The 16,297-nt window shown below is 38.8% G+C and overlaps 1 protein-coding gene across 11 annotated transcripts in view; it reads left to right on the top strand.

Moving 5' to 3' along the window:
• Positions 1-16,297, top strand: part of TCF20 (transcription factor 20) — a 137,404-nt gene that overhangs the window by 109,023 nt on the left and 12,084 nt on the right. For all 11 annotated transcript variants that reach the window (XM_040061565.2, XM_040061562.2, XM_040061561.2 and 8 more), the window contains one exon: positions 15,067-15,160. In XM_040061565.2, the coding sequence (XP_039917499.1) occupies positions 15,067-15,160 (94 nt within the window). The remainder of the gene's footprint in view (positions 1-15,066; positions 15,161-16,297) is intronic.

The following is a 16,297-nucleotide window of genomic DNA, read 5'->3' as shown; positions in this document are numbered from 1 at the left end:
GTTATCTACACATAAGGCTTTATGCAGTAGCCAGGTTGGGATAAGATTTCTGCAGGCAGAACTGGGACACTTACTGATGGTGGTATGAAATTACGTTAAAATCATGAATTCACAGGATGGTTTGGGTTGGAAGAGACCTTACAGGAACACCTTCTGTTAGACCAGGTTGCTCAAAGCCACATCCAACCTGGCCTTGAAGACTTCCAGGGATGTGGGGCATCCACAGATTCTCTGTACAGCATTCCAGTGCTTCACCCTCACAGTAAAGAATTTCCTCCTAATGCCTAATTTAAACCTTTCCTCTTAGTTTAAAGCTGTTCCACGTTGCCCTGAGATTTTAGCCTTCTGATTGTTTGCATTTTTGTAGTGGAGTTTCTCACGCAGTGTAACATAAACAAAGTGATTGGTTTTGCCTTGCTCCTTGGAGGAGGAACAATTGATGGACTTCTAGTTTGACCAGTGGGGTTGGAGAGGTAGCAACCTCATTCTCCAATCCCTGGTCATTATCCAGAATCTGTATAAGTGAGGTCAAGAAATAATCTTCCCTTCTTTTACCCTGACTACAGACTGTGTGAGTATAATTCTTTTTGTGTCCTCTAGCAACAGTTCCCCATTGTTCTGTCACTATCTGCCCATGTTGAAAGTTGTTCTCCATCATTTTTATAAGCCCCTTTAGGTACTGGAAGGGTCTGTAAGGTCTGCTGAAGCCTTCTTTCCAGGCTGAACAACCCGAGCTCTCTGTCTTCATAGCGGAGGTGCTTCTGCCCTCTCATTATCTTTGTGGCTTTGTAGAAAGCAGATTTTAAACTTTCTTCTTTTCAAAAGTAGATTTTCATCTGTCCATTATAAACCTAGTTATATAACCTCAATATATTTTTTTTAATTAGAGAAATATGTTCTGAAAGAGGTTAGATTAATCTCCCTTGATTTAGAAAGATGAGTAAAAAAAAATGAAATATGATGAGTATTCATGTAATTTTAGAAACTACAGCAAAATTATAACTAGGTTTTTTTTGCCTTAAAGAATGTTACTCTGCAGAGACAAGAACTGGAGAAAAGAAGTCCTTTCTGTGCAGCACATTGTGCCTGAGGTTATGGAAGGAGCCAGAAAAATATTTGGGTTCCCTGAATCTTATACCCATCCCTCTTAGCTAATTTATACTATATTGCTCTTAGCCTGTTGTGCTCTGGTCTAGTTTGTTGGCAGAGAAAATATTTTTCAAACTATTTCATACACTTAGCTGGACTCTGTGTATACAATAGTCTTCATAGATAGAGCACTTAGCAAAAAGTTATTAATAAGCCTTCATTATTACGGATTGGATCCCGGCCAGCTGCTTAGTGATTAAAGTTTAATTGCATGATGATTAGTTTTCATTAGTAAGCAATTAGCATGTAACAGCAGTCTTGTATTGCTAAAGCTATAGGTGAGCACAAATGGCTAGAGCCATGCTGAGGGAGAAGGTCTGTAGCTGAAGATGTGGGCACAGAGCTGTTTGGAACATGGGCATAAGAATTCTGAGGTTAGTTGACCTCATCAACTTGTTCCTACTGCAGCATTAAGCCAGGAGGGTGGATTGGAGTGGGAAATGGAGCAGATATCCAGAAGAGCATAGCCTGGACATTGGGTACAGATACTGGGTGTGGATTAGCCCATATGTAGGGAGTTAACAAAAATAATAATCATCCTGAAAAGGCCCTTTGAAGTTCTGAGTTGCTCTCACAGGAACATTGGCTTTCATAGACTTGTCTGTCTCCTTGCCACAACTAAAACTCTTTTTTCAGAATTCCCTTCTGAATTGGTAACATTCCAAAAGTAGTGATTTTTTTTTTTTTTTTTTTTAAGGAACAGAGTAAAGATTGTCCAAGGTGGCTCTCAAATATATATATTTATTACTAATGTCAAGTACATCCATCTCATTTTCTAGACATAGGGAAAGATAGAGGTTTTTATTTATTATGATCCCATGATGCAGAAGCACTAGGGACTCGATGCTTCCTCCCTCCCCTGGCCTAATTTGCCAGCTGGAGTAGCCTAAAACAGACATTTCCTTCTAGTTAAAAGGTCTCAAGTAGCTAGTTACTTCTGGGAAATTCTGACAGTGCTCAGTGTGTGACTTTAATGGTGTAGATCTACTGAAGTTGTCTTCAGACTTGCCATAGGAGGAGAAATATCAGGGTAGGACCTGGTCTAAAATTCCAGCCAAAGGCACAACAGAGGGTTAAGTGGCAGAAAGCCTTCCCAGGGCTCTGGGTGTTGCAGCTGCACTGTTTGTCACTACCTGAACTACTGGTGGTTAAAATAGATTGCATTTTCCTTCCTGAGGTCTGGCTGCACAACTGATTGTAGCATAAGTATATCTAGGTCTTACCTCAGCCAGATGATTGTTGTCTGGGTCATAAGCTTTCCTTCTGTTTGAGAAAATATTAAAAGTTGATGTTAAGAACTGGTTGTGTAGTCTTCATTTACTAGTGATTTTTTTTTCCCTATTTCTAGCTTCTTGCATGCTTTCTTTTCATTTGTGCTTAGAACTAGGAGACTTAGCTGTATTTTGTTTTCTCATGGCTGCTCATTTCACAACATGGTTTTGTTGTTACTTTGCACTAGACTGCTGTTAATTACAGCTTTTCTTGTGCCTTCAACTCCTTTATTCTTACTGAGAACTCACACTTGCTAAGTTTCAGAAAGTTGTTGATGATTAAAGGCAACTGACCAGCTTCATAAAATACTTACTGCTAGGGGAGGGGAAATAGGAGTAGAACATCCTGGCATGAATCTTTGAAATGGGGACTTTCACTGAAGGATACTGCTGCTCAATGTGAAGCTTAAAAGGAAAATAAAAAAGGTGGGTGGGGATGGGAGGGAAAAGCAAGTTCATGTACTTGTTCAGCTATGAAAGCTGTGAACTTTTCTGACTTCATGCCTGTACTGTCAGAAATTGCCTGCATGGCCTTTGACAAGTCATTTAATTATTCTGTAAAGTGGACTTTAAGACCACTTATTTTGTGACCATTAAGACAAATTTGTAGGGTGCTTTGAAAGTACAGTATGTGTTTAAGTTGTCAGATGTTCTCAATTAAATTGGAAGATTAGGGAGCTGAAACAAGTTTTCATGGTTTAGTTGCACATAGATGTAATGGCAGGAAGATGGATTTAAAGTTTGTTCATGTATCATTTAATGTCAGGTCCAAAAAGATAATAAAAACGTTTTGTAATGTGTTCATTTGCTGTTAGCTTTCTCTTTTGTTGTAAAAAGTTAAAATGCTGAAAGTACTAACAACAATGTACTTGTCCATCCCATATGTAAATTCATTGTTAAATTTAATCATTAAGGTTTTTCTTGGGGAGTAAGTCTTCAAGTTAAATTTAATCACTAAAATTGCAGAGTTGACACGATTCAAAACTGATACTTTCCAGAAAACCAACATTTTTTTTAATGTTAACCTTAGGAAATTGTTTAGAAAATTCCAATACTCACGTTATAGGTACATAAAACTCTTCTACAGGGTTTTTTATGCAGTCTTAAGTTCGGTACTTTAATTATTCTTCCTTTGAAGTGTTTATCATTGGGAGGTATAAGGATTCTTAATGATGCCACATGGTACCACTCTTACAAGCAGAATCTTTCAGAGTTCCTGGGGAAGAGGAGTTATGAATGGTTACCAATAATTCAGTTTCCTGGACACATAGCTACAAGGGTAATGCCAAAAGAAGAATTGTCTGTTCTGAAGAAGCTGCTTTAACAAAGAATACTTTAATGTTGAGTTATTCTTCTGCTTTTGAGCTAGACCCTTCAGAAGATGAAGGGATAGGTAAGAAGAGGGTGTGTTTATGTAAAATACAAGAAAAACAAAACAAAAGTGCCTGTATCCTTTTGACTTCCACCTCAGGTGAAAAAAATATTGACATTTCTCTTTGCTTTTGTCCAGTGATTTATTTCTAGTAATTTATGGCTCATCCCAGCCCTTTTTTCATAGCATAGATTGATCTAGATTTATAAAACTGAAGGTGTGGCTTGCAAATGAATAATATTATTGCCATTACCATGACTCAGCAGTGTTCTGAGCCCAGAAGATCTTCATTAGTCCTTTCCCTTCAGATCTCAGAAGTAGAACCCCATCTAATCCTTAGAGGAAGGAAGTTCTTCTCTCAAGAGAACCACATTATGTCTGTCCTATAAAGAAACTACTGACACTACCTCAGCTGCTGTGTAATACCCAGCTGGAATGCCATCGGGGCCTTGGACTGCTGCTATTTATATTTTCTGCCTCTTCTAAACTGCTGCTAGCTCATGCCATGTTTTCCTGTGTCATGTCTGTGACAAGCCTGCAGACGCTACATGTTCTTTGTATAAATTCAGTTTGTAATTCATAAACAGTACCTATTATTGCAATGGGCAGTTTAAGCAGCACAAATATTGTGGTTTGTAGGTTGTTTTTTCCCCTGATGATTATTGAATAATGACATAACGTATTCCTCTCTAAACCCATTCAAAGTTTTGGCTGGTGAATATTACTTTGCATAGAGCACCTTCTGTTTATCTGAGGACACTTCATCGATGTGTTCTAATTGTCTGCTTTCCCTCAGCTGTGATTGACGATTTATTGCTATGGTTCATAAGATGGTTTTTTTTTGGTTTTTTTTTTAATACTGATATATTACTTGACAGCTTATCACCGAAGAGAGATCTAATGGCTTACAGCCATTTCTCTTTCTGCAAGCATTGCACCTTTACCTCTTCTTTTGGATTCATCTTCTGCTGCTTTTCTTCAGTGGTGGCAACAGCCACCAGTGAGCTCAGGAATACTGGTGGGCACTTTCTTACTCCTTATTGGAGCTCTGCTGCCAACCACTGCTGCTGTGGCTTCCGGGGGGACCTGTCTTCTTCTTTCTTTAATGGTATTGAGTAGTAGTTTTTTTTGCTACCTTTTTTCCTAGAGGCAAGTTATTCATTTTCCAGTAAGATAAACACTGTACTTTTTTCACCTATCCTTACAGTGAAATGTATTTTGACTGTGAAGGAATGGTTTCTCAGACCTCAGTTTAAGAATTGGTATTCTTAGTAAAGTGCAATTTGCATGGAATGCTGTCACAAACATGTGTTGTTCTAAACCGTTGTTTTTGCATTACTACTTCTTTCACATTCATCTGCCCCCCTCCTATTTTCTTACGCTTCAAACATAAGGTACTCATCATTATTTTATCTGCTTGTATCCTGCTGCTTTTTCTTCTTTCAGTTTCAAGAACTTAAGATTGTCTCCCAGTCAGTACACCCTGGCTAATTTTATAATTTCCTAAATTAAGTGCTTCACTTTGAAACCCCTGCACATTCACCTTTGTTTTTCTTCATGCATTTCTTCAAAGCCCTTCTTGTCTGGGATTTGTGCTGAATAACTGGATATGCTTAGTCTGCTGAGATGGCCTCTGCCCAATAGGGCTCAGTCTCACTATTTCTATTTCAACCATTTGCTTCCACCAATGCTTTGTTCTCTTTTACCAAAGTGTATTGCAGAGTGGGGCTCTGTTTATGATGAAGGCTTGCATGGATTATTACAAGTATTGATAAGTGGTATATTTCTGTCCAGTGTTGCAAGTCTTTGAGTCATTGACAAGGATGGGTTTGTGCTGCATCTTTTTTCCTGTCAGGTTGCATGGATTTGTAATATCTTGTCAAAATATTTTTCATTTACAGTATGCTTTTATCAAAAGTATTTCCTTATTTTTAAGCCTTTATAAAGATTTTGTTTCTGTTGCTCCTAATAACATAGTGATTGTGTCTTTAATGAACCAATTTTTTTTTTGTTTGAGCCTTTTAGTAAATACTCAGCATCATCCCTTTTTTTTCTTTCATTAGACAAAAGCTATGTCTGTTATGCAGTTCACCTCTTGAAATCCTTGAGTTTATTGCATTTTCTTGTTTATGTCAGGTTTTTTTTCCTTTTTTCATATTACTTCAGACATTGATACTCAAAGCAATTACTTTTCTGGTAATTAATTCATCCAAAATCTCTTTGATTATGATGGAGATTTTGCTTTCTTTTAAGGTAACTGCATGCTGTTGTTTTATACTTTTATTTGGTAGGTCTTGCACTAAATAGAAATTCATGCTGTGTTTGGATATTTCTTGCAATCAGTGTCCAAGATGGCTGGGAAATAAATCTAGTACGGGTAGAAGATACAACTGGTGAAAATGCTCTCTTGCTGACTGCGCTGTTCCCACAACTCAGTGTGCCTCTATCCACATAATCACTGCTTGAAAATTTAAATTTGTTTTTCCTCTTTTAAGTCTGCTTTTCTATCTTTCAGACCTTTTTGTAACTAAATTGCACTTATTGTTGCATGTTTAATTCCCCAATTGAATAGTCAAAATAACATGAATGGCATAATTTTTTTCTGCTAGACTTGCATACTTTGGCAAATTCAAACCTCTATACTTAAAAGTGGTTTTCTGAAATGTTTCTCTCATTCAGGTTGGCTCTTTGCTTCAAAGGAAACAAGATTTATGGATTTATTGGCTTCTTGAACTTGGTAGTCTCTGTATTGTTTTAATATTCCTTTTAAAATATGAAATGGCTACGTAGGTATGTACTTAGCCTGTTTAACTGAAATGAAATGTGCTTTTGCCACACCATTTAAAATTACTGGTTTTGTTAATTTTGCTGAATCTGTTTTAGTTAGCCACTGGTTGACTCTTGAAGGACCTAACCTCTATTCTGGTTCAGTTACATTGGGTCTTTATTTCCTTTGGGTTTTTTCTCCTTCCATTTTGTGGAAGAGGCAGGAAGGGTTCATACCCCTTCAAATCTTATTTGGCTCTTCAGCAGTCTTATGTATTCATGCACATTTAAGCCTTTGATTGCTCTACCAAGTGAACAGAACAGGCTTGTAAGGAGTAGTGAACATGAATTTACCACTTAGGTTGAATTTCAGTCTTTCATATAGTTTACAGTTTAGCTCAACCTTCTTGTTAGGGAGGTAAAACTGAAGAGTCTTAAAAACTTGTAACTAAACAGTATTTATTCAGTGCCTGCATTCTTTTTGATAATCATGTGGGGGTTTTTGTTGTTCATTTTGGAATTTCACAATCACATCTCTTGGTCTTCACAGGAACTGCCTTTCCAGACAGGTGCAAAAGTACCTTTTGTTGTGGTATCCTGTCTCTAGCAATGACCATGTATTTACCACTTCACTGCACGTATTCAGAGATTTGTAGTAAACCAGGCATGTGCAGAATGATAGTTGCATATTTTCTCCCTCCTTTCAGCAACCACAGCTTTAGAATTGTAGCTTTCGTATCCCTGTGTTTACCAGTGTATTGGATTATTTAACCTAGAAATGTGTAGTGTATTTCATCTGTTGAAGGCTGGTTTTTTGGGAGATGTTTTGTCCTTCTCTTGCCCCTCCAGGGGGGAGGGAGGAGAATGCCTCCTGATAATGGCCCAGCCATTAAAACCAGGCAGGGCAGTGTTTCTTACCTCTTTCACCACCCCTCCATCCTCCAGGGGACATCTTCTGATAATGGGCCATTAGGGCCACCAATGACATGACACATTCCATCATCCCACTGTGAGATGCTCCACACAGTGGGGGAGGAGCCAACTGTTCCCAGCTAGATAAAAATTGGGACTGAAGGACACAAGGTATCTGTTTTTTCCACTGGATTCCCAGAGGAAGACTGGACCCATCTCGCCACCGCTGGATTTTCTACAGGTCCAACTCTACTCCACAGAACCACATCTGTTACTCCAGGAGGACTTATTTGGACTGCTTCCAACACCCTGACCAACAGGGTGCCAGGTCGTATCCCTGACCCTGTCAGGGCTTTTTCGAATATTTTTTTTTGCTTCCTTGCTTTTTTTTTTTTTTTTTTTTTTTTTACTACTACATTTGTATTTTCCTTTTTATTTTTAATATTCCTAGTAAAGAACTGTTGCTCCTATTCCCATATCTTTGCCTGAGAGCCCCTAATTGCAAAATTATAATAATTTGGAGGGAAGGGGGTTTACATTCTCCATTCCAAGGGAGGCTCTAGTTTTCCCTGGCAGACAACTGTCTTTCAAAACCAAGACAACCAGGCAGAGGCATACCTGTCCTTGATGAACTTGTCTAATCTGTTTTTGAACTTGCTTATGTTTTTGCCAGTGCAGCATTCTTTGGCAATGAGTTTTAGTTACTTGAGTGAAAAAAAGCAGGTTTATGTTACATTTAAACCTGCTCTTCCTTCTTGGAAATGGCTAAGAATCATTCTGTTATGTGCATCTTACTGTATTTTGTAGGTTTCAATCCCCCTTCAGTTCTCTCTTTTGCAAAAAAATTCAACTTCTCTTCTATACAAGTCCTTTATGTTCCCAGTTATCTCTGTGGTTTGTCCATCATTGTTTCTGATCAGTTGTACTCTTTTCTTAAGAAGGTCATCAGAACCACACACAATATTACGATGTCAGGCTACTACAAGAGTAGCAGACAGACATCATGAACATTTGAGTTTCATTATGGATTTCTTTCCTCAATAACTACTTATGTTTTGGTTGTCCTTTTTTGTGCTTGTGGGGACTGCATGTTACTGTCCAGGATGACTACTAATAGCTTCCGATGAGTAGTAAAAGCTAATTTAGAATCTGTCATCATGTATATGCATAGGTGGAAATATTTTCAACACATACATCACTTTGCACTTAACAATAGTTATTTTCATCTACATTTATCATACCGTTATCCATGGTTGTGAGATGGTTTTGCAGCTTTTTACTACCAGTTTGAGGTCTGGCTACTGTGGATAATTCTACAAACTTCAAGTTTTCACATCTTATTGTTCACCCCCCTCTTTGAAAGTGTCTGTAAGTGCAGTTGAATGCCTTAATTGTCTGCATAGGACCTTAAAATTATTGCTGGCAAACCATTCTTTGTTAAAACTAAAAATTTATTTCTGTTCTTGTTGCTTTCTAATTTTCCTTCTAGTTGAGGGTAATAAAATGCTCTGCTCTTAATTTCAAATGCTTCTATTCTAGCGTAATCAGTTTTGTATGTATTGAATAGGATTTTCCATTTTTAAGACATTTTCCATCTCTTGGATTTCTTGTGGTTTTTTTTCTTTTATGCCATCCATTTTGAGCGGCAGCTTCCCTTTGTGCTACAGCAGCCTGTACAGCACTGCAGTTCTTTTTATTATGTTTCCTAATGCTGCTTTATTAGTATGGCATCTTCCAGATTATTGATTTGTCTGTTTGCTGAAATCCTGGAATCTAAATTTGTCCTTAGTTTCTTGAGTTGAAGACAACAGTCCAGTTTTACTTCTGGACTGTTATCCTTTATTATTTATTTGATTTGCTTGCTACAAGGGTGCTGTCATCATTGGCAAGAGATGCCTTTTTATAATACAAGTTTAAAGATTTTTATCTTTTCAGTTGTGTGGTTTAATTTACTGATATTCTGTGCCTGATTTTTTTTGATAACTTAAAATTGTTTGTCAGGAAATGTAGATTAATAGTTCAGTGTCCTTCAGTACTGGTTGTTATCCCTAACCCAAATCACATAAACAATTTTTTTCATTAACCAGTATCTGCACATCAAAGTGGAAGTACTCTTCCTCTCCTGTTCCCTAAAAATGTCTTCCTACCTTGCTTTTTTCATCTTGGTCCCTTTTTGCAGAAGTCTTCCAAAATCACTTATTTCTTTCTCCCGTAGTAAGCAGTACATATACATGTATATATACACATACACACATACGCTTATTTATTTTTATTTTTTCTTGTCGCTTTTTTGGATTAAGTTGTCTCTCTGCATCCCACTTTCCAGGAAAGAGAATGCGGCTGCCTGCTGTTTCTGGTGCCCTTTTGCCTGGATATTAAGCAGCTGACCCTGCCAGCTGTTTAATCAGAAATAGTCTGAAGGCCCTCCTTCCTAATATTGCAGCTGACTCTGAAGTCCTCATTATGTACATCCCCATTTGTGCAGTGCAATTATACAGAAACAATTATTTTCCTAAAAACTTATGATTTAAACAGGAGAAGGAGAGAATATGAGAAGTGCATATAACATGTAAAGCAAAGACTTGTACCTGTATAATTAATGGCACATATATTTCACTTTTTGCTTGCATTGCTTTGTTAGTAACCTTCAGTTGTTGCTTTCCGTTTTACTCCTTTTATGCGTTCTTGACACTGGTATGTGAAAAGGGACGTAACGAGATGCCTGGAAAGCAAAGGAAAAAGAAGGAAAACAGACCAAAGGAAAAACTGGTCATTGGAAGAGAGGAAGTCAAGAGATCTGAGTATAGGGTATATAACCCTCATCAAGAAAAGACGCTTTGTGTTACGGACAGTGGAAAATATGATCCTGTTTTGTCTGTTGTGAATGTCCTTGTGTAAACTGGTTTGGTAATTGTTCAGCGAGGAAGAGAGTGAGGAGTCATCTGAAAGCACCTTACATTAGTGCTAGAAGCAATTAATTTCTGCTTTTAAGCAACTGTTCCTGCTCCTGCCCAGAATATTTTGGAAGGGCTAGTCAGCAGCTTCCATCCTCCCACCAGTGAAACCATGTCCACTGTAGGATTTCAGTACTACAGAGTATTTTGTCTAGGGACAAAGATGCTATCTCTGTCAGTGCAGAGCCAAAGTGAGCAGGTGAGTGCTTTACTTGAACAGAGCGAGGTACTGGTTTTCACAAGGCTAAGAGCTTTGTGCTTGTTCAGGAGGAGGAAGATAGGTAGCTCAGGACGTCCTTATGTTACAACACTTACGTGGAGTTGGGTACGAATCTGAGGGAGACAAAAAAAGGTACTCAAAAGGGTGCTCTTATTTATTACATAATAGCAGTGTGGTCTCAGAAGAGTGAAAGCATACAGATTGCAAGGGGGAAAAAAAGCCAAGCATAAAGAAATATAGCTGGTAGGTGCCATAGCATTTTAAATGAATCAGAGCTGTTCTACTGTTGCTGTGGTAGCTGTCCCCCAACTGTTCACACTTCCAGGCTGGCTGTTATTTCTTTTTGGTAGACGCAGAATGATGAGATGTAGCAAGGAAGAAATGGGCTGCTAATAGCATAGTGAGGTAGAGACAATGTATCTGGCTTTAATGCTATTGATAACTTAGTTCGTGGGATGAAGTGTCTCTTGTAAATGGTACTTTTCAGTCTCTCCAGCCTACTCTAAGTGAGATATATGTGCCTTGTGGCCAGAGATGAATTGTGGAGATAGGACCTATGAATCAGTCTTTGCTGTGTGGTCTCTTTTTTCCTTCTGTCTCTCTCTCTCTCCCTCTCACTGGCTTGCTCGCCCTTTTTTTTTTTTTTTTTTTTTTTTTTTTTAAAACCAAGAGTTGATTAGATGCCTGGCAATGATTACTATCCATTGGCACCTCCCATTGGGAGCACACTCCAAGTACCAGCCTTCAGCTCTTTCGAGCAGGGGAGGTTAAGCAGGCTGCTTACTGAGCAAAGGGAATTTTTCTTCCCAGGAGAGCTGGAGTGTTGTTTCCCTGGCTAAGAATGCTATAATTCCTTTGCAAGTGACAAGCAGGCTGCTACCATCTGCTGGCGAGTGGTTGCAGGATGGTGGAGTTTGGGTCAAAATTTGCTCTCATGGACCAAGAGAGCAACTAGTCATCATTATGCTGAATTCACGTTTCCTTGTAAGAAGTTCTGTGATTTTATTTTGGTGTTAAAATGTTTCCTAGTTGTTGTATTAATATTTTCTGTATTGAAGTATAAATAGTGAGATGAGGGTTTTAACTAAAGCCACAGAAAGTACCAGCATGAATAGGGCATCTTTTTACTTTTTAAGGCACAGCAGCAGTGTCTTGCAAAAGAAGACTGAGACAATCCAGACATTTTTTAAGCTTGCTTTTTTTTTTTTTTTTTTCTTCATGGGAACACCTGCGTGTATTTGGAAACCATGTGGCACTACATGATGATCTTTCAAAGATAAGGTGATAGATTAGTCAGTTGTTTTAGAACTATGCAGCTTTGTAGGGCATCTGCTTTGTTCAGTCACTCAGGTGTGTCAAGAAGGAAGAACTTGACAAAAGAGTGGTTATTGTGTATGTCGTTCCCTCAGCTTCCCCTGAAAGAAGCAGATGGTTGGGGGTCCTGGGAGGTGGAAGAAATGGGGCCATTAGACTGTCAGTGGCTTGTGAAAAGCAGAAGCATCTGCCAGAATGGAGACTTGTTCAGCGGCAGGGGAGCCAGCAGCAGCAGATGATTTCTGCCTTGAGCCGTCAGTGGCATAATCATTCACTGGGGAATTGCTGTTGTGGGCGTAGCACAGGTAACCTTGGTAAAATCTTGTTGGTCTGGCAGACTAAAAAAAAGAGGCAATGAATGCTTGATGCACATGAGCTGGCACCTTAACTACCCACTTTTATTGTAATCACTCCTAAAATCACTAACAATTTTAGAGCATTCCTTATCCATTCTCAGCTGAAAATCTGTCAGATTTTCTGTCATGTTTCAGAATGTGATTTTCAGAATAGCAACACGAACCATGCTAGATGCAGCAAAGAATAAGTTCAAAAAACGGACTTCTGGAAAAGTATCAAAAATTTTGCTAGAGGTCTTGTTTTCTGTTGTATCATAGTCTTTTAGGACATGCTTTTTTAGTGTTAAATATTTTATACAGCTGCAGTTCAATCTCTCCTGCTGTAGTTCATATGCTCTTATTGACTGCTCTACACAGCACACAGTGTTCCAGGAGAGAATGACCTTCTGTTGCAAAAGTGTGATGGTACGTAAAAGATGAGATAAAGTGAGAAGGGCAGTATGCCTCTGAGAAACAAGACTAGAAATTCATATCTGCATTCAAAAAGAATAGTCAATTTGGGTTCTGTCCTATTAGAATAATTCATCCCAGTCAGCCACATCTAAAAGTGAGAATAAAGTACACAAGTACAGAGCTCTGTTTCAGAACTCCTCAAGCTACACTTCGTGGGTACTTGGCATAGGTGAATCTGGGACTATTGCCAGTGCATAATATCTTTCTAGAGCTGGCTTCAGAGCCAGGAAAAGACATTTTCTGTGGATGAAGTTTGGTTTTACTCCAATGGGGAGAGCAAATTACATTGCAGTTTGGCTAGTGGTCTGTATATTTTGGTGCATATTTCAATACTGGTTTAACCTTTTTCTTTTTTTTTTTTTTTTTTTTTAATCTTTGGAAGCTTGCATTCATGTTTTGACAGGCAATAATAAGCTGCTTGTGTGTCTCTTTCTAGGCCTCCGGAACACTTCCCTTGCATCATAAATACTGCAGTAGTTTGTCGTGCTTAGACGGTAGATGCTATTTAGTAGGAAGCACTAAAGATCAGGCTCAGCATGCTTTGGCATACCCGTAAAGAGAAGCTGTTACTCAAAACTGCAGTTGTAGATGTCACGCAAACTGACATCTCACAAGCTTTTCTGTTAGTTGCATCTGCTTTGATTTGAGGAGGGCCCTCTGGTTTATGGATGGAGCTAGTTTTGCTTTCAGCTTCCTTTAGACATTTAAATACAAACTATAGTCATTGCTGTATAGCACAGAATAGTAGGAAGAGCAGTAACTGTTAAATATTCTCAGAGGGCTTGGAAATAATGTAATCAACCTCCATGTTTACTATGCAAAGTGAGGGACTTTGCTGTGGCTGTTAGCTTTGGTCACATCCATTCTGCAGATCTCCACTGCAGCATATGTGCTGATCAAGGATTGAAGATGTGTGGTCCAGGGTATGTGGCCATGTTGGCAAACAAACATCCCCATATGGTGGGAAAGCCATGCTCGTGTCCAGTGCCAGGTGTACTGCTGGCTGGAGCACAGCTGTTCTTATGTGGCACAGGTGGAGCTCACTGGTAGTGGCAGTGGAGCAGTAAAGTTTGATACCGGCTTTTCCTGTAGCAGCAGTGATTTTAGATCTCTGTGTGCAGGTGGGGACCAAAGGCAACTTCTCACAGCCTGAATTCAAGGTAAAATGTACCAGTAATTCAAGGCCTTATTAGGGTGTTGTTTGTATTTAGCAGAATAAGCAAAATTCCTGTCTTTTTTAAGGACGACTCAAAAATTATGGTAGTTTCTCTCTTTGTTTTCTGCCAGTAGTTAAATCACTTTTTAATTTTTAAATAGTAGCAGTCTCCTAGCATTTGGTGAATTCTACCAGGTATGGCTATATCTTTTTTTAGGGGAAAAATATCAATCTGTCAGAAATCAGCTTTCATCAGAATCAGATTAATTAACAAAAATCACTTAGTGTATACATTCAAGAAATAAAATGGCTGGCTGAAATGTGCTCTAGAATTACTTCCTTAGGTAATTTCCTAAGTCATTCAGGATGAAGTAAATGGGTGAGAGACTTTCTTTCTGCTTTCACATTTGTCTGATATTACGGTCAAATACACCATTGACTAGTTGAGCTAATAGGATTTAACTAATGAAAATTGAACATGGTCATCAGATGAATCTGAGCTACTTTGACAATAATTGTATGAGCATCCTTGTTGCACTGCAAGTGCTTTTTTTTGGACTCATGCCATTTCTCTGATGATACAGTGTTCTCCCATGATGGCACCTTCTCCTGGTCCAAATAAACCCTTTCTGATCATCTGTGAAAAAATACTCAACTTGGCCATGACCTTCTTTAACTGCTAGTGATAATGAGAATGATGTAAGCAAATTACTTTTATGGTGTGTCTTCTAAATCATTATTAGTCATGCTAATTTTTCTTTTTTTAAGTATGCAAATTCATGCTTTTAAAGCTGCTGTAGATTCAAAAACACTCTTTTTCCTCCTATTTTAATAGTGACATCATTGTCAGGTACTGAAACATGAGCCAGTAAAGCATATTTGAGAAGTATTTCAAATTCTTTCTAAATGGCTGAACATTTGTATCTCTTGCCTGGTTAGCACAGCTGAAAAGTTTGTAGTTTCAAAGAGCTTATGTTGTTACCTGTTTGAAAGGCCTTTATTTGTATGGTGCAGAAAGATAGAGTTTAACATGATTTGTCTAAAAATTTGTGCTGGAATGTGGTTGATTAAATTCCCAGGAAAATACAGGTATTCAGAAAAATGACTGCAATCTTCATTACTGCTTTTTGGTTTCCCTTTCAGAAATGTTCCTATTGCCAGGAATCAGGAGCCACCTTAGGCTGCTACAACAAAGGCTGCTCCTTCCGATACCACTACCCATGTGCCATCGATGCAGGTAGGAACAAATGACATCTTAACTGTGTTACATAATTACTCAAATCATATGACACTAAATAATTACGAGGTACTTTACAATTTTTTTGCAATGCAAACTTAATTTTTAAGCTATAAAAGGCAAAATTTGCATCTTCTTTGTTGTTAGAGGAGCCAGATTCAATCAATTTTTTTATTATAGCCTCCCAGAATTCTGGGGAGCTTGTCTGCTCTGATATTAAGTGTGAAAATTGAGAAAATAACTAGAGGGTTAATTTTTTCAGCTGTTTCTTTGAATAATGGGTCTCGTCATTATTTGAGGTATATAAAATGTAATAATAGACTCTTTTGTGGGGAACAGACAATCTTGCACCCATTTTTGGCTCTGATTTTGAGTTTCTGTGTTCTCCCTATTGTGACCGAGAAACTAAAAGGAAAAAAAACTTGCTGGAGAGACAAAAAGCCAAGGGGATCCACCCCCCAAGGCAGCCCAAATAAGTGTGCTCTACCTAAAGCACTCTGAAGGTTCACTCTGAAAGCAAAACCTTCCCCGATAGAGAAAAAACCCTTTTCCCTTAGAAAACCAAAAGTAATACTCTCCAAAATTCCAGCCTTTCTTTCCTTTCTTTCCCAACCACTCCTTTTACCTAGAGACCCTTCTTTGGTGCATAAAGAGGTTTCAGTCTCTGATCCTAGGGTCATTTTTCCACGAGCATGTGGCCGTCCCTAGGCAGCTTGCCGGTCATGGGTTTTTTGCAGCACTCCTATGGGATTTTTAAGTCCAAGGAAGAAAACTGCAGCCGTGGCCGGTAGAGTTGAGTCCTGTATCTGGAGACTCCAGAGTGAGCGCCAAGCCTGACGGGTCTGTCTCTGCGTGAGTTTCCTCAGCCACGTGCTCTCTGAATGGTTCCAGCTTTTTGGGAACCTTTTGTGGCTTCAAGCCCTAGTTCAGGCACTAGTTGTAGCCTTGCTCACGAGACTAGACGGCCGCTGAAGGTAAAGGTAGAGTCTTGAGTCTCTGACTTCAGTTTGGGTAGTTCTGCTTTTATTCTTATGTCCTGTTCAGCTTTGGAGACATTCCCGATGCAGAGCCGAGGCCAGAGAGTCCTGGCCCCTCCCCTGCCGCGGCTTTTTCCCCCAGGGGGCAGGGCCCATAGGC

This window comes from Hirundo rustica, chromosome 4 (assembly GCF_015227805.2).
Source record: "Hirundo rustica isolate bHirRus1 chromosome 4, bHirRus1.pri.v3, whole genome shotgun sequence".
NCBI classification, from domain to species: domain Eukaryota; kingdom Metazoa; phylum Chordata; class Aves; order Passeriformes; family Hirundinidae; genus Hirundo; species Hirundo rustica.
Note: the sequence above shows the minus strand (reverse complement) of the source record. Positions and strands in the feature narration are given on the sequence as shown.